The sequence below is a fragment of the Nomascus leucogenys genome, chromosome 20, assembly GCF_006542625.1.
Source record: "Nomascus leucogenys isolate Asia chromosome 20, Asia_NLE_v1, whole genome shotgun sequence".
NCBI lineage: Eukaryota > Metazoa > Chordata > Mammalia > Primates > Hylobatidae > Nomascus > Nomascus leucogenys.
This window is the reverse complement of record NC_044400.1, coordinates 8798059-8824950: the sequence shown is the minus strand read 5'-3', so window position 1 is coordinate 8824950 and position 26892 is coordinate 8798059. Positions and strand designations below refer to the sequence as shown.

Below are 26892 nucleotides of genomic sequence, written 5' to 3'. Positions count from 1 at the left end.
ACATTATGAAAATATTTTGAATTAAGCAATGACACATGAGGCTGGTTAGTTTTTAAGACTGAAATACACTAAACCAATGAAGAGAAGAAACAATGAAGGAAGGAATAGGTTCTGATTCCTATTTTTACTTTGCTATTTTTGGTTTGCTGTAAAAACATAAACTTTTTATGGGAAGGATGCACATGGATACACAAAAAATGGATTTTTGGTAGTTGAAAAAGATTTTAGGAGGATCTATAAATTAAGAAACTCTTACTATAAATTCTATGCTTTCGAATAATTCCAGAATGTCTTTATTATTACCCAAATTCCATACCACCTATAGATTTTAATAAAGAGGAGACTTTTAGGAAGACTGTTAAAAATAAAGATGGTCTCTACTCATTCCAAATGTTGCTCACACTGTATCTATAAGTGATTTCTTCAACTGATAATGCTTTCTTTCCTTTTTATTTTTTTTCCTAAGGAAAAACTGGTCTACTTCCTGGATTGTTCTTTCTAGTCGAAAGATTGAATTTTACAAAGAATCCAAGCAACAGGCTCTGTCCAATATGGTAAGTAATTCTCTGTTTCTATTGTTAAATATCTTTTCAGAAATATTGTAGAATTAAAAGTTTGGTTTTATCAGGAATCACACTAAAACCTCCAAGCTACCAACATCTGAAAACAGATGGAGAAAATGACTCAATAAACTTTTAATCAGATGAAGGGAAAATAGAACTTAGTGTCTGTTTTATTAAGTGGTGCATTTGGAGAATAATCACAAAATGAGATATATGGTGAGCAGCTATGTAGTAATGCGAAGGTAACACTTTAAATTAAGGTGCCGTTTATAAATGCCTTATTCTTATTTATGTAATGATCACTAAATGCAGCTACTTGCTCAAATAATGTATTATAAAGTATGTTATAAAATGCATTAGTAATAAATGCTTAACGGATGATACTATGGGAAGCTGTTTTAAAGAATATTATAAGACGTAAATCGTATTAAACCATGTATGTGCATCTTTAATACATGAATTTAAGTTGTTATCTAGCGTGCTATAAAGTGCTTCAGACATTAATAAATAATAATAAACTGTTTATAAATGGCACCTTAATATAGGGTATTACCAATGAGGAAACACTCTAAATTAGCCAAGTGATTTTTTATCTTAGTTTAACTGTGACGTTCACTATATCCAGCTAACCTTTTTGAATATTTCTATCACTCCATCTGATGGAGCTAATACAATTTCTGTATCCTGTAGTTATTACAAAGTGAAATTTGTAGGGTTTCTTCCTTGTACCTGGAGGAGGGCCTCACATATGCCTGCAAAGATTTGACAGTGATAGTAAGTAAGAGCAATTCGGAGCCAGTTACTGGGGCAATTCAAGCTCAAAACCTTGCTGCCCAAGCACAAGAACTGCCACAAGATGTAGGAGACAGTGGGCAGGCAACATATCTGACAGCCTCCTGATTAGGAAGGACTCCGGGCAGGAACTAACCTGCCACAGCCCATCGGCCTGATGGATGACAAGGAAAGGGGTCGCCTGGCAGGACTTACCCACAATGAACTAATTTATATTTGGCAGGTAATAAAACGATGGGAAGTTCTTTGCTCTCCAGCCACTAGTTGTGTTTGCTGTGTAATCCTCTTTAAATAGAAAATAGAAAATCATTTGCTAGGAGATTTTTCTTAAAAGAAGATTTTAGTAAGAACAAAAGGTAGCATTTGGCTTGCTTCTGATAACCACAGTAGCCTTTATCCCCAAGTGGCTTGCTGAGTTTGGAGTCTCAGTGCTGTCCGATCTGTAAACTAATTATGAATAAATTAAAAATATATCTCAGTCCTTTGTATTTTTAATTTAAACTGCCTCAGAAATTTGTTTTAGGGTTTTATTTTTGGCTACAGTAAGGTCTTTTTAAGGAAAATTAAGTACCCCTAAGGGCCAGGCACAAAACAACCACCATCCACTTGCAGGTCCTTTGTCTTCCCTTTGAATGAGCTCTAAGGGGGAAGTCAGGAGGGGAGGAAAGTCGCTGGCCTTGCTGAGTTTGGCTGCTGAAAAGATGATCTTCCCCTGCTGAGTGAGAAGAATTCCACTGGGAGGAGAGTTTATGCGAATGTGTGGGATAATGGGAGAGATAAAATTCCATATTTTAAGGCATTTGGTTTATTTTTATTTTATTATTTTAATCTGTTTGTACCATGAGGTATAATTATCAGCTGTTAAATTTTATACAGGTGAAAGAAAACTCCCTTTTTGATTGCAGGCAAACCTTGCAAGTTAGCTCACTAATTGCATGCCTCTCGTTCAACCTTCAGAACTGTTGTAAATTGACAATAGACTTGACTTGTAGAAGAAATTTGTTAACATTTTCCTGGCAGTCCTTATGTATTACTTCTGGCCCCATTTTTAACGCTCTTATGGTTTCTACCAGGCACTCATTGTCTTCAAAGTCAATTCAGGGCAGGAACTAACTGTGTTTTGTGGTAATGGGTAAGAGAATTACAGATTCATGTTTGTGCTGCATGAATTGACTTGCTAGTCAACTTCTTGGATCCATTTCTAACCCAGTATTAAAGGCCTAGTGGGATAGCCCACATTTACCAGTTCCAGTCTTAGAGAAACGATACAACGATTGCCAGGCCTTGATTAAAGATGCTGTGGTTTTATTTTGAAAGAGGTTTATGCTCAAGTTTCTGAATTTCTCTTGCACCCCCTTAAGACTTGTTCTGGTGTTGCTCATTGTGCTTGTGGAAAAAAGTCTGCCCTTCCCCCCTAGGGGTCAAGACAAGCTGCCTGAGTGAGTGCAGAATGTGATTTAAAAGAATAAATGGTATTTTAGTCTTTATACAAATGATCTTTAAGTGTTAATGCAGCAGTGAGACAAGGCAACAAAACCAGCCAGAGCAGTTTTGAAGTTCTACTCTAGGGGATGTAATTCCTTTTTATTTTTAATACCACTTATTAGCTGATAACATTACTCACTTCTTTGAGCTTCAGAATCCTTACCTGTGAAATGGGCATAGTGATACCTGCCAACAGAATTAGCAAGGAATGAAATTAATTAGTAAAAACAAATACATAATGACCAAAAAAATTATTGTGCTTTATTATATCATATGCTATTAAATACAGAAATATAGCATATTCTATAGTACACAATATAGAGTATAATTATATTATTACATTAGTTTTCTACTTGACCTGATTCAGACATTTATAGAAGAGAGAATATACTAATTCAAGAAACTCCATCATGCATGACCTCCAAAAGAATGTATCCAGAAGTAGCATAAAATGCTGTCTCAGAGCAATGACTAATACTGAAAATAAAGCCATCCATCCATTTAGGGCTCTAGATGTTAACCTCCTGAATGTCCATACGAAGTTTCCCGGTGCCCCCATCTTCTTCCTTTGGCTCTTACCCTTACTGTTTTCACATTTAATACAGCATGTTACAACGTATTGTGCCTGACCCCACATTCTGTGTTTAGCTACTTTCCTTTCTCACTGAAGTTCTTCCAGTTCATATCTGTCTTACTCAGGACTGCTACATCAAAGTACCAAAGGCTGGGTGGCTTAAACCACACACATTCATTTGTCCCAGTTTTGGAGGCTGGGAAGTCCACGATCGAGGCACAGGTGGATCTGATGTCTGCTGAGGTCCTGCTTCCTCATTTGCATCTGTCCTGTCTTCTCACTGTATCCTCACATGGCAGAGGGCAGAAAGTGAGAGAGCAGACGTTCATGTCTTTTCACATAAGGCCACTAATCCCATTCATGAGGGCTCCACCTTTATGATCTAATTACCTCCCAAAGGCCCTACCTCCTAATGGCATCACACTGGGGTTTAAGGTTTCAATATAGGAATTTTAGAGTAACACAAACATTCAATCCATAACAATATCCAAGTCACATTTTTATCAAAAGCAGCCTTACTGTGCAAATAAGCACAGAATCACTTTGCTTATTTTCATAGAGATTCTTAGGTTCCTCAGTGAGTTAGTAAAGGAGAAGGAAGAATGACCTATTCTGTTCTTGTTTTATGAAAAGGACATTAAATCGTAACTGACCACCTATTATCATCAGCATTTTATAACAGAAAGGACATTATAAAATACCCAATCTAAAACATAGAAAGGATAAAACTATCAGAATAAAAGACACTCTTTACTAAAAAGAAAACTGTCCCCCTTATTTGCCTAACATACTCTCTCTTTTGCTCATCAGGGCAGGTGGATTGGGACTGGCTGGTCCTCCAGTGAGGAGGAAAACCACTTGTGTCCCTAGATCCAGATGTCCTGAATTATGAAGGAAAGGATGGTGTTCGTACTCTCATATTTTTAATGTATTTTTATTTATAACTTACTTAAAATCTTTAAAATATTATAAAATAATGCAGAAACCATTTTAAGTAAAATGTATAAAACATCTATGTGTATTTTTAATAGGTATCAATCAATCACCTACATAAGCACTACCTAGGACGAGTTATAGACCCTGTCAGCCCTGCAGAAGCCCCAACCCTTATCAGTTGTCCCTTTGTCATCATAGCCTCTTCCCTTCTCTGGAGTTAGCCACGAACCTGCGTTATAGTCATTATTTCATTGCCTTTCATTATTTTTGAACCTATAGCTATATACCTTAAAAATATAATTTAGGTGTTTCTTAATTCATATAAATGGAATCCTAGTGTATGTTTCTTTTGTTTCTTGCTTCTTTCACTAAGCATTTCTTACTTTTTCTGTCCTTTAATATTTTATCATTCCATTTTTTTCTTTTCTCTACTAGTTTGGGAGGATACACTTTGTTTCTGCTCTGTTAGTATAGTTAGCCTGGGATTACAGCATTAGTACTTATCAACGAATAAAGCTAGTGTGAGACCCTTTACCTTCTACGAAGATATTACCTTAGAATATTTTTAATCAATTTATCCCTTTCTCAATGTATATGTTATTACCATCTGGTGTTTTAATTTTTTTAATACCATCAGACATTATTATTCTCTTTTATGGAGTCAATGTTTGTTTACATTTGCCTAATATTTGCCACGTTCTTTGCTATTTATTTCTCCATGAACCTTGGACTTGCTTTCTAGGATCACTTTTTCTTCTGCTTGAAATATATTCTGAGAAATTCCTGTGCTAAGGGTCTGGCAGGGACAATCTATCTCATAGTCTGCTTATTTGAAAAAAATCTCTATTTCTCCCTCATCCTAGAAACATATGTTCTCTTTGAATATAGAATTTTTAGTTGGTAGTCATTTTCAGTCAGCATGTCAAAAATATTATTACACTGTCTTCTGTCATCCATTCTTACAATCAAATCACCTGTTAATATAACTGATCTTTTCTGATTGCTTATAATATTTTTCTCATTACTTTTGTTTTTCTACAGTTTCACCATGATGCATACAGATGTCAGCTTCTTTTTATTTTTCCTGCCTGGATTGTTATGCTGCTTAAAATTATTGATTGCTCTCATTAATATATTTCAGAAAATTTCCAATAGCTATCTTTTTTTTTTGAGATGAAGTCTCACTCTGTCACCTGGGCTAGATTGCAGTGGTATGATCTTGGCTCACTACAACCTCTGCCTCCCATGTTCAAGAATTCTCAGCCTCAGCCTCCAGAGTAGCTGGGATTACAGACACACACCACCATGCCCAGCTAATTTTGGTATATTTAGTAGAGATAGGGTTTCACTATGTTGGCCAGGCTGGTCTTGAATTCCTGACCTCAAGTGATCCACCTGCCTCAGCTTCCCAAAGTGCTGGGATTACAGGTGTCAGCCACCACTCCAGGCCCAATGGCTGTCTTTTCAAATGTAGCCCCTTTTACATTCCCTCTCTCATTTCTTTCTAAACCTTCAGTTAAACCCATGTTAAATTTCTCACTGTATTCTCTAAATGCGTTACACTCTTATTTTTCTTATACTTTTGTCTTTCTGAGCTGCATTGCAAATAATTTCTCTTTAGGTATCTTCCAGTTCTTCATTCTCCTTTCATAATGAACAATAAGCTTTTAATTTCAATTATTGTAATTTTTATTTCTAGAAGTTTGTTTCTTTTAAAAATGTACTATGTATATTTTTAGAGTTAATTTTTTCCTGCAGGTATTTTTTAAGACTCTATTTTATTTTGTTATAACTAGCAGGTATAGTTGTTTTATAATCTGTATTTTGTGATTCTAACATCTAAATTTGTGTCAGTATGTTTCTGCTGGTTCTTACTTACATTGCTTTGTTTTCTTGTGTGTCTGGTTATCTTTGACTGTGTGCTAATCATTGTTATTGAAATATTATCACGGGAGGCACCCTGAGGCCTAAGATAAATGTGTCCTACTCCAGAGTATTTTAGATTTTTCTCAAGAGATTTGGGACATTCCCAGAGACTGACTATCTCAATCTAAATTAACAGTACAAAACTCTCCAATTATGTCTACATAATAGGAGGGCCATAGCTATCCTGCCACTTCTCAGGGACAAGATTGTGCCTCACTTTTTCTTATTTTCTTATTTTACATTGCTCATCTACCAAAACAGTCTTCTTTATATTTCCTTCGGTTTGGAGAAAGGCCACAAGTTTAATATTGGTTCTCCCTTATTCTTTATAACACTTTGGCCAGGACCTTCCTCGATTATTCTGGGTTTGATTGACCAAAGCTCAAATGTGTAGCATCAACAAATGACCTCAGGAAAATGCTGTTATGTTACTTTGATATTCAGCTTCCCTCACTGAATTTATATTCCCACCCCTAAAAAATATTTACGGTGGCAGTCCCACTGTCTTTCAGACTTTCAATTCTTTTGAGGGGTAATTTTAAAAAGAAATATTTTATTGAGCATTTTTATTGTTTTCAGTGGGAGAGTTGATCCAAAAACATAGCTTCTCATTACAATCTACCTCTCTTTAATTTAAGTATGCATTTGGTTAATCAAGTTTGTGCTATTTATATAAATCTTGGTGGGAAAAGACTTCATAAGAATATGTATTGAAATTCTACAATGAACAGCTTGCTCGTTAGGGCTACATATAAGGCATAGAGATAGAATCAAGATATAGTCTTTGCCTTATAAAATCTCTGCCAAAAAATAGGGTGAGATGAAATAAGAAACATAGTAGAGTTTGTTTTTTTTTTTTTCCTGAGATTTTGAAGAAGGCGAGCTCACATCTGTGAAAGATTTGAATTGGGCCTTGTAGGACAGTTATAATTTGAATATGTGGAGATTTGTAGGGAGGGAGTGCAGGGGGATAAAAAACATGAACAATGGCATAAAACTGAGAATGGGCAGAGTCTGTGCACAACAAGGAGAAATGAATTTTTATTTTGGTTTGAAGATAGGATAAAAGAAAATGACTGAGAAGAGTATCATGGCCTGAGATTTGCTGTGAGTGACAAATTTTTAATAAGTTGTGTTAGCATTCTCCAGGTGTCTTCATTCTGGAATAATCTGTCATGGCTATTGTTTTAACAAACATATACTGAACAGCAGTACTAGTCAGTGGTTTGTGTCTTAAAAGAGCCGGGCCTATTGCAGGGCCAAAGCAAGAGAGGATGCTCATTCTTCAAGGATCTTCATCTCATTTACTGCAGAAGTGAAAACTTTTTCCTCAAAAGCACCTACACTAGTGTTTGTTTCATCTGGTGCTAAAGAAGTACTAGAGAATCAGGAGTTGTCTGTTTGATTCATCTTCTCAGGCCTTGACTCACACTCCTTGGATTTTTCAGATACACTTTCCTATTTTAGTATCAGTGAAGTATTTCAATTGACTCTAGCACTTCGTCGTTTGCAGCTTGAGTCCTAAGTACCTGCTGTACTTTGTGATTTTAGAGCTTCTGCTTGATGTGTTCAGGAGGCACCTGACCATGTGCATGGGATTTGGCAAATCTCCATTTTTGGTTAAACAAAACCCATTTGATGGGTTGCATCATAGAGAAGAAGCTCTGCAATTTAGAACATCCATTCATTTATTCTATCAACAGTTAACAACTCCTACCAGGTGTCACATAATTTTTTTCTTTTTGTTTTGTTTTGTTTTTACCTTAGGGGCAACAGAAATATTCAAATGAATAGTATATGATCCCTGCTCTTAAAGTATTCACAATATGGTAAAAGAGAGGCCAGGCGCGGTGGCTCACGCTTGTAATCCCAGCACTTTGGGAGGCCGAGGCGGGCGGATCACGAGGTCAGGAGATCGAGACCACGGTGAAACCCCGTCTCTACTAAAAATACAAAAAATTAGCCAGGCGTGGTGGGGGGCGCCTGTAGTCCCAGCTACTCAGAGAGGCTGAGGCAGGAGAATGGCATGAACCCGGGAGGCGGAGCTTACAGTGAGCCGAGATTGCGCCACTGCACTCCAGCCTGGGCAACAGAGTGAGACTCCGTCTCAAAAAAAAAAAAAAAAAAAATGGTAAAAGAGACATTATTTTATATAGGTTTATTATAATAAAACCATGACTAAAGTGTTAAAAAAAATTAGACAACATGCTGTGGAACCATAGATTTAGCTATAGGTAGTCTTTTTCCAGAGAAATTATTGTCGTAAGTAATGTTCAGCTTAGGTATCTCTCCTTTTGTTCAAATATTACTGTTTGATATTATTATATCAAATATTATTGAGCATCTCTTATGTTTAAGTCACTATGATAGGTGTTTAAGTCACTATGATAGGTGTTCTGAAAGATAAAAAATGAACCAGACTGAAACAAATAGAAAGTATGGCCTTAGATTGAGTATAGTGAAAAAATGGATGTTGGTAGTTGTCCTAAAATGGCATGAACAGAGACATGGGGTCATTTTATGATAACTAAGAGAAGAGTGTGATTGCTTCCATTTGGATAGGATTTAAAATATATTCATGGAGGAAGTGACATTTGAGCACATTTCTGAAGGATGAATAGGATTTTGATGTAAAAGGGGGCAAAAGGTATTTTATGTACTAATAAGAGAGTAATTAATAGTGAAATATGGAAAATTCTTTTTTTTATTTTACAGACGTATATTGATCTCTTGCCTTCTTCCATGCAGTGTGTACTAGTCACTGTTCTTGAAATGCTTTAATGGGGGTTCCCTGAGGCCTAGAGTGAATATTTCCTAGTCCAGACTATTTTGTGTTTCTTCTGTAAGTTGCCTGGGAGTGAGGAATAGCTTCAAACTAAGTTGAGGAACAGCATTGTGGAACAGCAAGCAGTGTAATTTGGTTAGAAAGTCAGTGTGGAACTGGTTTATGAAAGACCTTGAACAGGATTGGGAGAAGAGATCATTTCGTTCTATAGGTAATGTGGAGTTTTTGTAACCAATATGAAATATTCTCAAATTAAGAAAGACTCAGAGTTTTCAGAGACGTGTTTGGGGAATTGATATATATATCAGCTGTCTATAAAATTAAGTGTCTCTTAATTTTGTGTGTATGTATATATATATATATATATATATATATAAAACTTAAAAACACATGCAGGACTTGGTAAATTATCTGAGAGACATGTTCTAAAAATTTATGCAAATAGATGTGAGCAATAAGGCCTGAGCTCTTACGACAGAGAAAATTGTAAAAAGGCTGTTTGTCATCATTTTGGCTCAATGCATTTAGTAAATCACAGGACATCTTTTCACTGACAAAATATTTTGATATTCTCATATGTCTCTGACCTCCAACAGTATGGTCATTTCTAAAGAAGTTCTAGTGCAAAGAGAACAAGCAGAGCTATCCATCTAAGGAGAGCTAAAAACATGCTGTCCCAAGAACTAGGTGTGTCACCATGTCAGTGAGCACCGGTTGCAAACCTACTGGTGCTTTCATCTGACTCCAGAATATCTGTTTAGTGTCACACCCTACTTAAACAAATGCATCGTGTAAAGTCTTTCTACTAACAATCAGATGCTGTGGAATTCATTCTCATCAATTAGATGGATGAGAGCCACCGTTTCTATTATATTCATCACATACTGCTCAGAAAATTTAGTGTCACTTTTGAAATAAATTCAAAAACATTGTAAACATTTTAGGGAGTATTTTCCCCCTAAAATTGTGTGGTTCTAAAGCCAGTATATTCAATAGAAAGCCTATATGTTGGTTGTGTAAGGGACTTTTTTGTTACTCTTAAGTTTTTTATTTTACATTGTACTAATATGTATTTTTAATCAGAGCCAACAACTGGCAATTTTTACTTTTTAAAAATTATATTTTTGGGTTTTACATTTAAGTCTTTAATCCATCTTGAGTTGATTTTTGTATATGGTGTAAGGAAGGGGTCCAGTTTCAATTTTTTGCATATGGTTAGCCAGTTCCCCCAGCACCATTTATTAAATAAACTATAAAAACCCTAGAATGAAATCTAGGCAATACCATTCAGGACATAGGCACAAAGATTTTATGATGAAAATGCCAAAAGCAATTGCAATAAAAGCAAATAGTGACAAATGGGGTCTAATTAAAGAGCTTCTGCCCAGCAAAAGTAACTATCATCAGAGCGAACAGACAACTTTCAGAATGGGAGACAATTTTTGCAATCTATTCATCTGACAAAGTTCTAATATCCAGAGTCTATAAGGAACTTAAACAAATGTACAAGAAAAAACAAACAACCCCATTAAAAAGTAGGCAAAGGACATGAACAGACACTTCTCAAAAGAAGACATACATGCGGCCAAAAAAATATGAAAAAAAGCTCAACATCACTCATCATTAGATAAAAGTAAATCAAAACCACAATGAGATACCATCTCACACCAGTCAGAATGGCGATTACTAAAAAGCCAAAAAACAACAGGTGCTGGCGAGGTTGCAGAGAAAAAGGAACACTTTTGCACTGTTGATGGGAGTGTAAATTAGTTTGATCATTGTGGAAGACACTGTGGTGATTCCTCAAAGACCTAGAGACAGAAATATTATTTGATCCAGCAATCCCATTACTGAGTATATACCCAATGGAATATCAATCATTCTATTACAAAGATACGTGCACGTGTATGTTCATTGCAGCACTGTTTACAATAGCAAAGACATGGAATCAACCTAAATGCCTATCAATGATAGACTGGATAAAGAAAATGTGGTACATATAGACCATGGAATACTGTGCAGCTATAAAAAGGAATGAGATCATGACCTTTGCAGGGACATGGATGGAGTGCAAATCATTATCCTTAGCAAACTAACACAGGAACAGAAAAACACACTTATAAGTGGGAGCTGAATGATGAGAACACATGGATAGAGTGTGGGGAACAACAAATACTGGGGCCTGCTGGAGGTGGGTTGTGGGGAGAGGGAGAGCATCAGGAGGAATAGCTAATGGATGCTGGGCTTAATACCTTGGTGATGGGATGATCTGTGCAGCAAACCACCATGGCATACGTTTAACTATGTAACAAACCTGCACATCCTGTACATGTACCCTGAACCTAAAAGTGGAAGAAAAAAATCGTATTTTTAAAAGGTACAATGTGATGTTTTGATGCATGTATACATTGTGGAATGATTAAATCAAGCTATTAACATTTCCATTACCTAATTTTTTGTGTGTAATGAAAACATTTAAAATATAATCAGTGATTTTTAAGTATATAGGATGTTATTAATTATACTTACCATGCTGTACAATGGATCTCTAGAATTTATTATTCTTGTCTAATAGAATTTTGTACACTTTGAGCAACATCTCCCCATACCCTTCCCCCCAAACCCCCAGGCCCTGGTAAGTACTATTCTACTCTCTGCTTCTATGAGTTTGACGTTATAAAAATTTTACTTTTAATAACAGAAAACTTTTCCAAGGCATTTAATGAACTATTAACTTTTCCAAACCACTCATTCAGCCATAATCTTGAAAGCAAAAATGGGCAACATAAAAGGCCTCATTAAAATAATTTGTTTTCAGCCTGGCCCACATATCGAGACCCTGTCTCTACAAAAGTTATTTTGAAAGATTAGTTGGGTGCGGTGGCCTACGCCTATAGTCCCAGGACTTTGGGAGCCCAAGGCAGGCGGATCACCTGAGGTCAGGAGTTTGAGACTAGCCTGTCCAACATGGAGAAACCCCATCTCTACTAAAAATACAAGAATTAGTTGGGTGTGGTGGTGCACACCTGTAACCTGAGCTACTTAGGAGGCTGAGGCACAAAAATTGCTTGAACCCAGGAGGTGGTGGTTGCAGTGAGCCGAGATCCCATCACAGCCCTCCAGCCTGGGTGATAGAGTGAGAGTCTGTCTCAAAAAAACAAAACAAAACAAAAAGCCATACATGGTGGTCATGCACCTGTAAGTCCAGCTACTTGGGAGGCCGAAGCAGGAGGATCACTTGAACCCAGGTGTTTGAGGCTGCAGTGAGCTATGATTAAGTCACTGCACTACAGCCTAGGCAATAGAATGAGACTGTCTCTAAAAAAAAAATAAAAAATAAAATAAATAATAATTTGTTTACTTTTAAAAAATATTGTTTACTTTCCATATGAGTAATGAACACACACATTAATTAAATAATGCAGTATATCTAATGCTCATTCACTGCAGTATGACTTTAACAACAAAACGAACTTATTTATGGAGGGAAAATGATGTGATTTAGCAAAAAGATGAAAATAGTTTCAATCAGAAAGCTATTCATGAATTATTGAGTATTCCGTGCAAAATGAATATGGAATGATTTTATCTTTGTAGAGTGAGTATTGAGCCCTTATTCAGACCCCTGCTTAAGAAGATCATGAAAAAATGGAGGGGCAAACAAAAGATCTATCAGCCTTAGACTAATGAAGGCATTTTAAAATCTCTGTTTAATCATTTAATTCTCATAATAGTAGTATTCTTGTCACACCAGCATGGTTATCATTGATGCAGTATGTTAGTATAGCTGTAGATTGCACCATCATATGGCCTCGTCATACATTTAATGATTAGAAAAAACAAGTTACAGTTCAAAATCTGGAGGATAATGGGTAGAGATGGAAATACAGAGAAGAAAAAAAGGAAATTAAAGTTCAGTGTTTTATTAATGTAAACTTCGGAAGGAAAAAAATCAAGTGATCGATATTGCTATAAATGAAGCCATGTCCTCTGGTTATACTTTTTTTCTAGCTTTGGCCATTAACTATAATAAATTCTGTATCTTACATAATTTTTAATAACCACAAAAATCCATGAAATTGACAGGATTCTTTATAAATGGATCAGAGCTTACTGTCCCTCAATAAAACTCACCTTAGGCTCTCTCAGAAAACTATTTTAATTATGAAGCTCGTCTCTCTGTGGTTTATCATTTTGGTCAATGAAATGCATCTGTTTTGGAGCTTGCATTTCTCGAAGATAAAATGAGCTTTTACCCCACAGTGCATTTTTTAATTTATAGAGTATATGTATAGTCTTTCTTAAAAATTCACTACTAAATTGAAATGCTCTGAGAAGCAGTATCACATTAGGTAGAAACAGGGGCTTTCAAGTCAGATCACCTGGGTTAGGAATCCTAGGTTCATATTTTACTTGCTGCTCTAGTTTATTTTCAAATATTAATGATAAATTTATTTTCACATATTTCTTGGCTATCTCAACTGCAATATGAGATTAACAAGGGTGACTATCGCATAGAACTATATGTGAGAAAATTGATGCAATGTGCCTCACACAGAGCAAACATAATAAATCTTAATTGTATTTATCGTTGTCGTTATTACTACATGAAGCGATAGAGTATAGTGGTTAGGAGTAGGGGCAGATGAGGGAAGGGTAAAGGGAGAATGTGGGAAAGATCTGCATGTGCCTAGAAGTCTTTTCGCTCACATTCCAGTGGTGAGCATAAATAATTGGCCACATTCTGATGCAAATGGGGCTGGGAATAAAGTCTTCAGCTGGGGAGCTGCTTCCCAGTGACAACTCAAGGCACTTGAAGAGGGAGCACAGCACACATTTTGGTGGAGAATGATTCACCTCTTCCACAGCAAGAGCAACATCAGTTGTCTCAATCCTGGTTTTCTGGAAGACAAAGCCTGAATTAAGAGCCCGGCTTTGTCTGGGAGGTACAAATCCAGGACAAGAGAGTGAAGTGAAAAGGAAGTCAGGCCAGAAATGATGGGTGGTGGTACAGGGATGTTACCATGTTGGCTCCCCACTACAATGAGCTTCAAAGAGACAGAGAGAAAAGGGGCTGCAGTACACTGGTGAAAGCTTAAAGCAATCTGTGGGAGGAAGGGAGCAGAAAAAGGAAAAGGAATTTATCTCCCATATTTCTTCCCATTTCCTGCACTTTTCCCATTTCTTGCACTTTTGGTTAAAGTTCACCACCCAGAGTCTTCACTTGCCTGCATCAGTTGGACCTGCCTCAGCCATGGGAGGCTACTCAGAAAGCCAGGTGCCACATCCTGCAAAGTGGCATTTCATCTAAAGTAGGAAGTGGTGGAAGGAGCCAAAGGCCCTTCTATAATCTGGCAGCCTAGGGGGAAAGTCTGGTATTCCAAGAAGATGATTGTCATTCTCAAGAGGTGGACTGCATTGCCCAGGCAGGGCTGGTCATCTACAGGGACAGCTGAGGTTGACTGAGTGGAAGACAGTCTAAGAGGAAACTCTGAGGAGGCACCTGAGACATCAAAAGTGTACCCAAAGTATTCACCTTGCAGAAATAAATTACCTTTTTAATGTAAATGTAAAACTATCTCAGTTGAGAAATATAATCATTATATTTATTCCAGCAAGATTTTGATTCAGAAACAAATACAATAGGTGCTCATTTCTTGAAAAGTGTAGAATACTTTCTCCTCAAAAACAAACAAAAAGCACATAACATTCTAGTGCCCACAATCACTAACAAAGGTTTATTTTTCTGAAAATGTGGTTTGATTTGGTCATGTAATATACTGAGAAATTTCACTGTAGAAACAATTTCTGTTATTATTAACATCATTTATATTCATATACATAAAACCCACATCTTATAATCAAAGTATCCTCTTTTATGTTGACAGGGGCCATACTTTAGACATTAATAAGATCAGGTATCCATTCAGCCCTCTTTCCTAAATCATTTTGCCCAAATGAGAATATATAAATGAGTTTTATCCTCCTCCATGAACCATTTTCCAGAATCAAAACCAGTTATGTGATAAAACTTAATTCCTCTAAACAGATTTTGTGTTTCGTGTTTAAAAATGATAAGGACAATCTGAGTCTATATTCTGGAATAGCAATTAATCCAAAATAAAAAATGGCGCTAATAACCTATTTCATAAAATCTGAGCTTTGTCTCTCTTTTTGAACCACATCTAGTAATAAGGGTAAGAGGCTGTGCGGCCAAATGATTTGTGGCCTGCGTATATGCCCAATCTTCATCATGGAAGCTATCATCAAGCTAAAGAGCATCTGGCCTTTGATATTTTCTTAATATACATTAAAAAACTATGGACCCCAAATATCCCATAAAGAAAAATGGGAAACTTAATCCCACAGGTTTAATCTAAGTCAGAGAAAAAAGTATTACAGAGAAAATACTCTGTTAGCTATTACTGGGAAACGGTGAAGATAGACAAAGAGAATAATAAAAATCAGAAGTGCAGGAGACCTAGGGTCAATTTTTAATGATTTCACATTCCTCTAAAAAAGAGGCTTTTATGTTTTATTGTCCAAAAGCAGTAACTCTTAAATAATTCTATTTAAATATTTTAAAAATCAGTCATTTCTATTTTAAGTTTACCCCAGAAGAGATATGCTGTGTACATTCTTAGATTTAAATTCATATTTAGTCATTTTTTAAAAAGTGTATTTTTATAATAATGTAGAATATGATCCACTGGCATCATGCTGTTCATTAGCAGACTTTTTCTTGTGTTTTATAGCTGTAGAATCAGAAATATGTTTTCTATTAAAGGATTCTTTAATTTCAGGCTTCTTGAATAAAATCTTGATTGTCTTCCAAATAAATTCTACAACTTTTCTGAACTACTTATTCCAATATTTAATATTTAAATACTGAGAATTTTTTCTTCTAATAATCTCTATTCCCTAAAACTGCTCTTCAGGCATAGGTCTTTCTGCTGTAGCTTTGTGAAAATGAACTACTTATTAGGACCATTTTTACACAATCCTCCAGCTACTTATTCTAGTTTTCTCTTTTTAAAGCGAATATATTTATTATTACTTAATAACTTTGTTTTTTTATCTGTCATACTTTTGAATTCACCCCAAATCTCTATTAGCCTTGACTGTACCATATGATCAGTTCTTAAAGTCGGTATAAAATGGAAATATTATCCCATATGTACTTCTCACTTTGTAAACTGTCATTCTGAGATGTATTATTTATTTTTATTTGTTAATGCATTGGAATCAATCTAGATATTTTCCATTGTCATTCTCTATCCAGTTCCTCAATTATTTCAATAGTTCACAAATATCTGTTGAACACCTATTTGGGGCCACTTTGCTAGATTCTGGAAAAATAAAGAACCATAAGACAAACCCATTCTCTTACTGGATAGCTAGGGGAAAAAACACACCAAAAAGGAGTAGCAATGTGTGACTAACAAGAGTCGTAACACAGTATGTTTCAAAGTAGGGGAAATGGTGGTAGGAGTGAGTGACTACCTGCAGAGGGAAAATTCTCCCTGTGGTTATTTTTATTTTTTTAAGTTGTGTCATGAAAATGAGCAAGATTACGGCAGATGGTAGGCAAGCAGGGTAGATTGAAGAGAGAGATAAATGTATTTCAGACGAAAAGAATGAATGCATACTCAAGTCCCAAATGTCTGGCATTGTGAAAACACATTGCATTTTGGAAACTGCCACGAATGTAGCATAGCTGGTGTGGAGAAGAATGGGAGAATGCATAGAACCGAGAGGGATGGTTGGAGGAGGACAGAAAGGAGCTCGTATACCTTACCAAGGGATTTGGACAGTATCCCGTAAATTTTCCATAATAAACAATGCGAGGTTTGTGTCTTAGAAGGAAAAAAAGTCAAAATACAGAGAATGAATTGCAAGCGTTTTTGACTGGCCACAGAGGCAAGAGGTAGAAGAATTCTTGCGAGAGAAAATAAGAACTCTATTGAGGTTAAGGTCATGAGATGGAGAAAAAGGAGCTAATTCCAGAATTTGAGACTTTGTGCCTTTTGATTATGGATGGTGAAAGAAAGGAGGGAGTTAAGAAACTTTCAGGTGAAGTGAGTGAAGGGATTATTAAGCAAGACAAGCAATAGAGAAAAGGAGGCAGGTAGGAGAAGAAGATAACGATTTCACTGAGGTGTCTGTGCTACACTCTCATGGTAATGTAGAAAATATAATTCTGACACATCAGAGGGAGCTGGGGGACAGAGGCACCCATTGAGGGGTCAACATGTGGCAGGTGATGGGACAAGACTAGGGGCAAGACCAAAACCCATAGGAATCACATGAGTGAGGAGAAATGATGACGGCTTAGAATGCTAAACCTGGGGTTACCAACATTTAGAAAGTGGGAAGAGGAAGAGGACTCAGTGGAAGAAACTGAAAGGGAAGAGTATAAAAGGTGAAATGCTTCCATGGCCAAGAAACAAGAGGGCTCTAAGGAGAAGGGCCCACAGAATCTAAGAGTGCAGAGTTCAAGTAAGATGCAGATGGGAAACAAGGCATCAGATTGTTTTTGTTGACCTTAATGGTTAAGACATTTTAGAAAAGTCAAAGAAGGAAGTAAACATCAGACTGCAGTGTTGAAGAAGAGAATGGAGTCTGAGCAAACAGACAACATGAATTGAGGAGAAAGACAAATCTGGCAATAATGGAAAGGAAATAAGTGAGATTGAGAAAAAGTGAGGGTGTGGAGTTGATGCTTGCTTTTCTTCTTCTTTTTTTTTTTTAAACAGGGGTGATGAACATGGTTAGAGGCTGAAGGACACGATCCGTTTGATGGGGAGAAAGTAGAAGGAGATGTGAAATTCTTATTCTTGGACAACTCAGGAAATGAGGGACAAGACTGGATGAAATTAGGAACTAGAGATAAATAAGCCTTGGACAGAAGGAGTATCTCTTCCTCTGAGGCAAAGCAGGACATGCCTTGTGAGTCCTTTTTGTGCTTTATGGTACTGACAGGTCAGGTAATTTTGACACTCACAGAGGCCACTGTCCTGCCAAGCCATGGGAGCTTATTAGACAGATGGGCCAGCCACAGCCCCAGAATTTTTGGGCCAGAAGACAAAGTGGGAAATGGCACAGGAAAAAAATAGAAAATGTGAATTCTTATTCTTGGACCTGAAAAAGCCGTTTTTAGGTGAACTAGTAGGAGGAAAAGATGAGTGTGGAGGGGAGGCCATGGATTCCATTGTGATCAAGAACTTTGAACTTGGAATCCGATAGAAGTAAATTCATATCAGCTCAAGCACTTTCTATGTACATGACCTTACGTCAGGCACTTGGCCGCTCTCTGCTTGGGTTTCTTCATGTGTAGGTTGAAAGCAATGGTAATATTTTCACAAGATTGTTGTAAGAAGTAAATGAGAAATCAATATTAAGCTTTCAGAGTGCAATAGAGGAAGCTATCATTAAACTTTATATTTGTTTCTTTGGATTACACATACTAAGTATGAAAGTGGGAAGAGTTGTGACTGTTCTAGCACGAGGGCTGTGATCTCCATGAAGTCAGAACAAACCATTTCGTGGGGTGGACTTATAAGGGTTGAAGCTTTCAGAGAGCAGTGTCAAGAGGAAGAAGAGAAAGTGACTAGGAACACATACAAAGTTTGCTAAGCAGAGTCAAAGGCCCAGCTGAAGAAGGTAGACATTACTTGTAATATTGCTGCCCTAAGTAGTCAAAAGTTATTTCTCCAGTATTCGGGGATATGAGGAATATTATGGAGGGGCAAGCAGATGAGAGCGATATCCTTGGAGGAGAGGGCAGGTGGAGGAGTGGTTGAAGTGACTGTGGAATCAGGAATATAGGCCTGGACATGAAAGGAAGTGAAGCCAGGAAGGAATTCAGAGACTGGGAGATTGCACAAAGGTTGATGATTTTAATAGCATCAAAACCACACATAACAGGGTGGGGATAAGAAAATCTCCAGAAATGGAATCTGTCAGATGAGCAGCAGAATGAAAATCACTGACGTGGAGACGGGGTGAAGGAGTGAGATTGTAAGGAGTGCAAGAGACAGGGCAAGGTCCTGGAGAGGATAGCCACAGGCAGGGTTTGGATTGTGATAAACCCATGCCAGGTGCTGTGGGATTTGCCTTAGGAGGCTGCAGGGTAAACACACCTGATAGCAATAGCTTAACAATCTCTTTGGAATGACCCTCTATGGCAGACACACCTGAATGTGTGTTTCAAGCTAAGGAATCCAGGAACAGCTAACCTGGAGATTCGTTCCTTGTCCATGAGGAACACCTGAGCCCTCATCCAGTCTGTGGATCACAGGCCGCACAGGGGATTGAGGCTCTGAGTTCTGGGTTGGATGAAGGTTGCCAGGTGGAGGTCCTTAAGGGGAGGCTGGTAAGTGAAAATGCTATATAAACTGCATGCTGGGAGCAAGAGGTTGTGGTTTTCCTGCCTAGCCCTCCGCCACTGGGCTGTGTGAGCCCGCTGCCGTTGGTGCGTTCCTGTACGTGAGCTGGTTCTCCTGTCCAACCTGGCACCACCGGCCTCTTTCCCCGGTATGTAAAGCCTTAGTAAAATCCCATATCTTGTTTGCTGGCTCTGGGTCTCATCTTTGGCCTCTTGAACCTCAGCCCTATTGGGGTTAATAAGGATTCAGCACAACAGATGCTGATGAGAACATTTTGAGATTGACAAAGCTAGATAATGAGAAAACTGTAAAAGCTTAGACTGTTTTACCCACAGGTTTCCTTTAGCTCTACAGCATATGGAGTTCGTAGGTAATTATACAGAAATCTAAAGCTAATGGAGACTTTTCAAGGAAGAGTCAGTATCTCCCTTATCCCTGGAGTTCAGGGAGCCCAGCACAGTGGGTAACGCACTGACACATAGTAGGTGTGCAGTAAATGTTAATTGAGTGACTTTGTGTAATCTCACATTTAATCCAAATATGAGTCCATTAAACTGTTTCTCGCTTTTCCAAATCACAAACCAAAGACTGCTTAACCATTTAAAAAAAAAATAAAAATCTTAATTGCTGTAAAATTGGGAATTTTAAGACACTAAAGTCTTCCTTCCAAAGCACAAAAGCTAGTTGCATTTTGGTATTTTTCCTTCATTCATGAATTCAGCAAATATTCATTGAACAACAAGTATGTGCCAGGCACTGTTCCATACATTGGGAAAAACAGTAGAGGAAAAGGCAAACAAGGCCCTAGCTCAGGGAGCTTAATTCTAGTGGGGGAAACACAGACAGTCAGCATATAAAAATATATATGTTAATTTCAGTTAGAAGGAGGGCTGCAGTGAAATTAAAACAAGTAGTGGGATGGAGAGTAACCAGGAGTACTGGAGTACAGCTCTTTTATATATAAGACAGTCAAAGAAGACCTCTGACAAGGTGACATTTAGCTGGGAACTGAAGGATAAGAAGGAACCAGCCGTGTGAAGATTGGGAGGTATTCCAGGTAAACAGGTGGTGTAAAGGACCCTATGGCAAGATCACGTTTAACAGAGAAGGACAAAAACAAGATGAATATGTCTATTCTGGAGTCTAGTGAGAAAGCCATAGCTTTTCCCAAATTCTTACATGTTTTTAGCATATGATCACAGTGTATATTCAATTTTTAAGGGCTGCATCATGGTTAAGAACAGTCTCTGCAGTGACACTGCTTGGATCTAAATCCTGGCCCCTTCTTTTCTAGCTGGGCAACCTTGAGGAAATTTACCTAACTATTCTGGCAGGTTTTCTTACCTATAACTTAGTGATGATAATACCTACCTCATACAGTTGTGAATGTAAGATTTCACAGAATCATTTGGTTAATATTTATTGCACACTTATTTTGTGTCAATGTGTTAGCCGCTATGCTGGGCCCTAGAACTCCAGAGGCAAGGGAAATACTGAATCTTCCTCATATTAGCCTTAGACTTCTGTGTAATTGCCCACAAACTCTCTATGATACAGAGGTTATACACTAAATGAATTATCAATAATTGTTGTACTTAGGTAAGTTCCTGGAACATAAAAAGTGCTTCTTAAAATAATTAAACCTTTTTTTCCCCCTGACTTGACTGTATGGGGAAAAACAAGCCATTTTGTTACATACTCTTAATGATTATTTTTGTTGGCTCTGAGTATCCCCTAATGTAATTAAATCTATAAGAAGCATGTTATTTTAATTTTTCTACATCATAAATCACTTGACAAAGACTATCACTATCATGCTTTGAAATCTTCTAAAATAGTGATCACCTGGGCGGCAGAGCGTAGGTGAAACAATAAAAACTTTTCACTGATCAAAATCTCTTTAAGAAGCATGGCTCAGTTTGATGGGTTTCTCCTGAGGTTACTAAATAACAACAAAAAAGGTAGATATGCTATCAAATTCTATCCTGCCGGCTGAGTTTATCCCGTAGGAAAGTTATACAATGTTTCAAAAAAAAAATTCAGTTGCCAGAAAAAGTCTCATAATTTACCACAAAAAAACAAATTTCTGGCTTCTGAAAAAGTCTTTTTATGTTAAACTTATAGGATTGGACATAATGGCTAAGAGGCAACAAATGTGGACAGAATCTGTTTTTAAAATATATTTACCATTCTTTCATAATTTCATGTTTTATCCTAATGTTCATAATGTTAAAAACATTGGCTAAAAATATTATAAGCTTCATATACTAAAATTCTGAACTATTTTATGAACAATGACTTGAGAAAAGTATGGAATGTATAGAGAAACCTAGAAAATTTATCTGTGGAGAAACTTCTTGAAAAAATAGTAAAGAAATTCTCCAAACTGGTAAACTTTTAAAAAAATAATTGGCGGTATGGAGGTATGCGAATATAAAGTTGTGTAAGTATGATTAACTTGAATCAAGTGAAAATATGAAGAGACAAATGTGGGTGATATTCCTATTGATTATTGTGAATTATTGAAAAAAACATCTTTTAAGTAATACCCACATTGTAATTGTGTAATAGGAAGCACACATTATAATCCTTTTGGTCTAAGTTAAATTTACCAAATGAAATTTATGTGTATAGTCTTAAGGTCTGAAAAGTGAATTTCTAAAAGGCATAGTTGACACTTAATAAATATGTATTGAATTTGCTAACATGTGAAACACAAACCTGAAAGGGGACTTGGAGATTAATCCACCTGCTCAATTTTCTAGATGATGTAGTCAGATTCTAAGCAACTCTACTATAGTCGCAAAGCTAAAACTCTGTAATGGTTTTTTTGCATTGCACTGTGATTTATCAATTTTTTCTTTTACTGTTAGGTCTAAAAGTAATATAACTTAACATGCTTTTATGTTTAGCCATTGAAGAGCAATATTCCATATTACTAAATAGCAGATTTTAAAACTTTCATTATTCTTAAATTACTAAAGAATACCATCTCAAAATGTCAGTATTCTAGATATTAATTTTTCCTATGGTTTACAGTTAATTAATTTTAAAAATAGATTTCTAATTTTAGACATTTAAAAATATTAGGTCCCAAATGAAAATTCCTACAATTAGGTTTCCCCTGGGGAAAACAAAAAAGGCATTATATCATAAATATGTATAGCTACTAACTCAATAAACTCCTGTTTCTCTGACATCCACCTACAATGTTGCATCCTTTTATTCTTATTTCATTTTTGTGATTACAGAAAACTGGGCACAAACCAGAAAGTGTGGATTTGTGTGGAGCACACATTGAATGGGCCAAGGAAAAATCTAGCAGAAAGAATGTCTTTCAGGTAAGAATGTTACATATATTCAGTTTATTCCTATTCTCTCTAAATCTGAGCTCTCTTGGGTAACTAAAATAAGACTACCTTCTTGTGATGTGCTCATGTACATGAACTCGTTGTCTGAAGGTCATGAAAGGCGACTCCTCTTCCCAGTTGAATCTTTGGTTTTGTTGCTTTTTTTTCTGGCGACTGGTTGCTATATAAACACAAAATATATGTTGCATGTTGATTAATATAAACACAAAAGTCATTGAAGTTTGCAGTATATGTGATAGATGTCTGGGATTCAAACATGGGATGTTTGACTTAAATAGATTTGATCTAGAATTTTCAGATGCACACAAACTAAGATTCACCAAGTGTAAGCTATTTACATTCATTGCCACTCTTGCCTTCCAGTCATTAATTACATTTACCAGTGTAACTTATAAGAATGGAGGAGGCTGAACAGCTATAAAAAATAGATTCTTTCATATTGCATACTTTGGTTTTTTTTTTAAAAAAAGTTGATTAATAATTATAATCACATTCGATTGAATGGAAAGAACCAGATGAAATCCTTGAGAGAGATAAAATTGGAAAATGTAATTTCACACGTTACCAAAATCACTAATTTGCATGATTTATCTGGCAATTAATAATTTTAGATTATGGAGTTTGATTTTCTATTTTATATGAAATTTTATATTTCCAAAGTAACCAGTAATTAGGTATATTTTAAATTTATATAATTTAGTAGAAGAGAGATAGATTATAATAATTATTTTTTAAATTAAATGTCTTCTGAGAGCATGTTGGCCCTTGAATAAAAGTCAATTCTTCTTAAATGCTTTGCTGAAATTAATATTGTGTCCTATGGAAGCATAGGTAGGTGACGTTTTCTACCTATACTCACTGAGGGGAAGAAGCTGGTTTCCAGTTTGGTTTGTGTTTTCCAGGTGCTGTTCAGGTATATCCAAATAATTTGGGTCCGTGAAATGTTTTAACACATTCTGGAATAAATCACTTTTCTGGTTCTAGTTTTATTTTGCTTAGGTATAGAGATTTTTTATCAAACAAGAAAGTGAGGGAATATATACAATTATTATTTGTCAATTAAAAATAAAATTTAAAAAGGAAGGAAGGAAATAAAAGGGAGAGAGAAAAGACAGAAGAAAACCAAACATGCTTGTCCTGAAATCACTGCTCTAAAGCTGAAAGTGACTGAGATGTGGCTTTACAGAATCAAGAAGGAGAAATAAACTTTCTTTTAAAGGGAGGAACTATAGATCAGTGACTTCCCCTTTTCCCCAATTTCTCACTCTTATTATTCTACCACAAATAACACAATTTAGAGGTTATAATTCTAGCCTTATGACAAACCCAGATGATCAACATAAGAAGCTCTGAAGTAGATCGGGTAAGCTCAGTGGTAGAGCCTTATTATGTACTGTGAATTTAGCATCCTAATCACCAACATTGTAGAAGATGTTGAAATTTGTCGTAGACATTATTCTTGGACAATAGCAATTCTTTGGAGATGGGCTAAGCCAGCCTTTTTCAGTTTCTTCTGTTAATCTTATGAAGAGTTAAATTAGTTTACAAATGAGTATGACAGTCAACTATATATGATGCATACAGGGCTGAAAATGCTGATGAAAAAATTATATTTTTATATAACTATGAACATTATATGCACAGATAGACATTTCAGCCACCTATATTGGCAGTGTGTATCATCCCAGTCTTTTCAGGGTATGACGAACCACATCCTGTTGCAATTTTCTACTTGATTTTTATATTTTTGAATGTAGATCCTTCCAAAGATATTAAAAACTATTCTCACTTTTGGTAGCTTTCTGAAGGTGAAAATTTTGTCAGCCAGTTTTGTTTGTGATGTAATTAAACAGTTCATGGGGCCTCAGTCTTCTTACAGATGCTTTATTTATTTATTTTTTTACTCTTGTACTTTTAGAGAAACAAGAGGTGATCATAAGGATATTGTGAATAACAAAGCAAAAGAAAAGATTAAAGTTTCATGTTCTGTTTCATTCTTTTTGAGTGAATCCCTTGGTTTCCTTGTGCTGAAATCTTTTCATCACCTAAATGCATGACTTTTGGTAAAATTTACTAATACATATCGATAGATAGAGACTATGAGAGTAAGCCTTTTGAGAGGAACAATATAAATAGCTTCTACAGTTCTGTTAACAAAAAAGCATCGGGAAGAATTTGCCAGAGAGCTAAATCTAGATGACTTGCATCAATATTTGATTAGATACATTAGCTGATCAAACTCTCAAATGATCAGAATAAACATGATTATGTTTCAAAAACATGGTATTAAGGCATTGTTGGATGTTGGAGTGTGTGTGTGCAATGGTTTCATTACCTACAGAATAATGAAGTGTTTCTTCCTGACTGAAAAAGACCATCATAGCTTCAGCTGATGTGCTACGTTGGAAATAGCTTTAGAATTCCAAGTTTGAATTAGGCTTGGTGTTCAATCTCAGTCTATGAATTATAGATTACAGATAGCAAATGACTATTGAGATTTTTGGTTCAAGGAAAATCAAAGAGCAAAATTAGAAATAATTTTAAAATTTGAAGTCTGTCTTTAAAAAGTTTGATGGATTAGCAATTGTATGCCATGTAATTACAATGGCCGCAGAGAAGTTGAACTTAAAAGGAAAACAAAAAATTGTGTGTGCCTGAGAGATGCTTGCAAGTCTCAGAAGCACACATTTGTGACAACCATAAATGGACAGATTTCATTTATTTCATGTGTTCATATATGCTGTTTGGATGTTTGTTTTTTCTTTGTATTGAAAGCCAAATTTTGCTTCCTAGTTGAAATCCTATCAAACTGTTGACATGGATTCAATCTTATTTGATTGCTATGTGGAAACATAACGATGACAACATTAATTATTAAGTTTTGGTATTCAACAACTTTCAGTAAATCAGAATGATGCTCGCTTGCTAAGTTTAAGAATATCTGCATATTTTATAACAGCACACCCTTTGGCCTAATTGGTACTACTTAACAATAAATAATAAAAGAATTCTGTAATAAAGTATATATTAGATATTATAATTTATATTAAAATATATACATGAATATACATGTATAAATATATATACTTATATACATAAAATATATATGCAAATATACATATGTATATATACCATACCTGTGTATATACACACCTAATAGCTTGACCTCAGGAAATAGAGTAAGCACTTCCACACACAAACACAGAAAGACACTACACATTTATAAAAGATCATACAAATTCTAAGTTAAAGTGGTAGATGTCCATTGCTGCTAACTTTTGTTTAATTCTTCATTTATGTTCATTGTCAAGGACTGTCACAAGTTTGATGTAGTTTGAGAAACCTTTAGCAACTCAGCTGTAATGAGCTGGGTATGAGTTTTCTTGGTTAAGAGCAACACTAGGTCTTCATCAGGGATAGAGTGAATAAAAAGATTTATGTTCAAACCACATGTTTTAAACATTCCTGCTAAGTGCTAGTTTGCTCTTTGGTGTTTAGCCTGAAATTTAAAGCACTAAGGATTAAAAGGATTACAACATAATCTTAAATAATCCTAAATGTCATTTACAGAGAGATAGTTGTAATAACTAAATAAAACCATGTGAAAGGATGGCAGCATTGTCAGGCAGCCTCCCTCACACAAGCGGGGCTACTGTCACCTTCTATTTCCTGGCTGGGCACATTAGGCAGTTACAGTCTTTCAATAAGAAGTTCAACTGAGAAAATGGCTGCAAAATAATTTAGAACAAGTTTGTTTAAAAAAGAAACTCTTATATCTTGTTTACAAGTTGAAGGAAATTTTTCAGTTAGGTTTTGTCTTTTCCTTTGAAGACAAACCTTTCTGAGTTAAATATTTTGGAAAGCCTAGGGAAAGGAAGCTTGTGACATGGCTATCAAATAGACAACTGATATATCTCTAAAAAATTCCCCAACCTCCAAGGAGATATCCCCTTATTAAATATATGAGAGTCTCAAAGCACTATAATTATTTCCATGTCATTAAATTTAGTACTTAAATATCTTTACTTAAATATTCTGTCATGCAAATTAGTTTTGTCTCCCCAAAGAAAAT

At 36.0% G+C, this 26892-nt stretch overlaps 1 protein-coding gene across 1 annotated transcript in view; it reads left to right on the top strand.

Annotated features, from left to right (window-relative positions):
* Nucleotides 1-26892, top strand: part of ARHGAP15 (Rho GTPase activating protein 15) — a 638539-nt gene that overhangs the window by 101870 nt on the left and 509777 nt on the right. Inside the window, exons 5-6 of the mRNA XM_030801219.1 lie at nt 467-554; nt 22701-22790. Of these exons, the coding sequence (XP_030657079.1) occupies nt 467-554; nt 22701-22790 (178 nt within the window). The remainder of the gene's footprint in view (nt 1-466; nt 555-22700; nt 22791-26892) is intronic.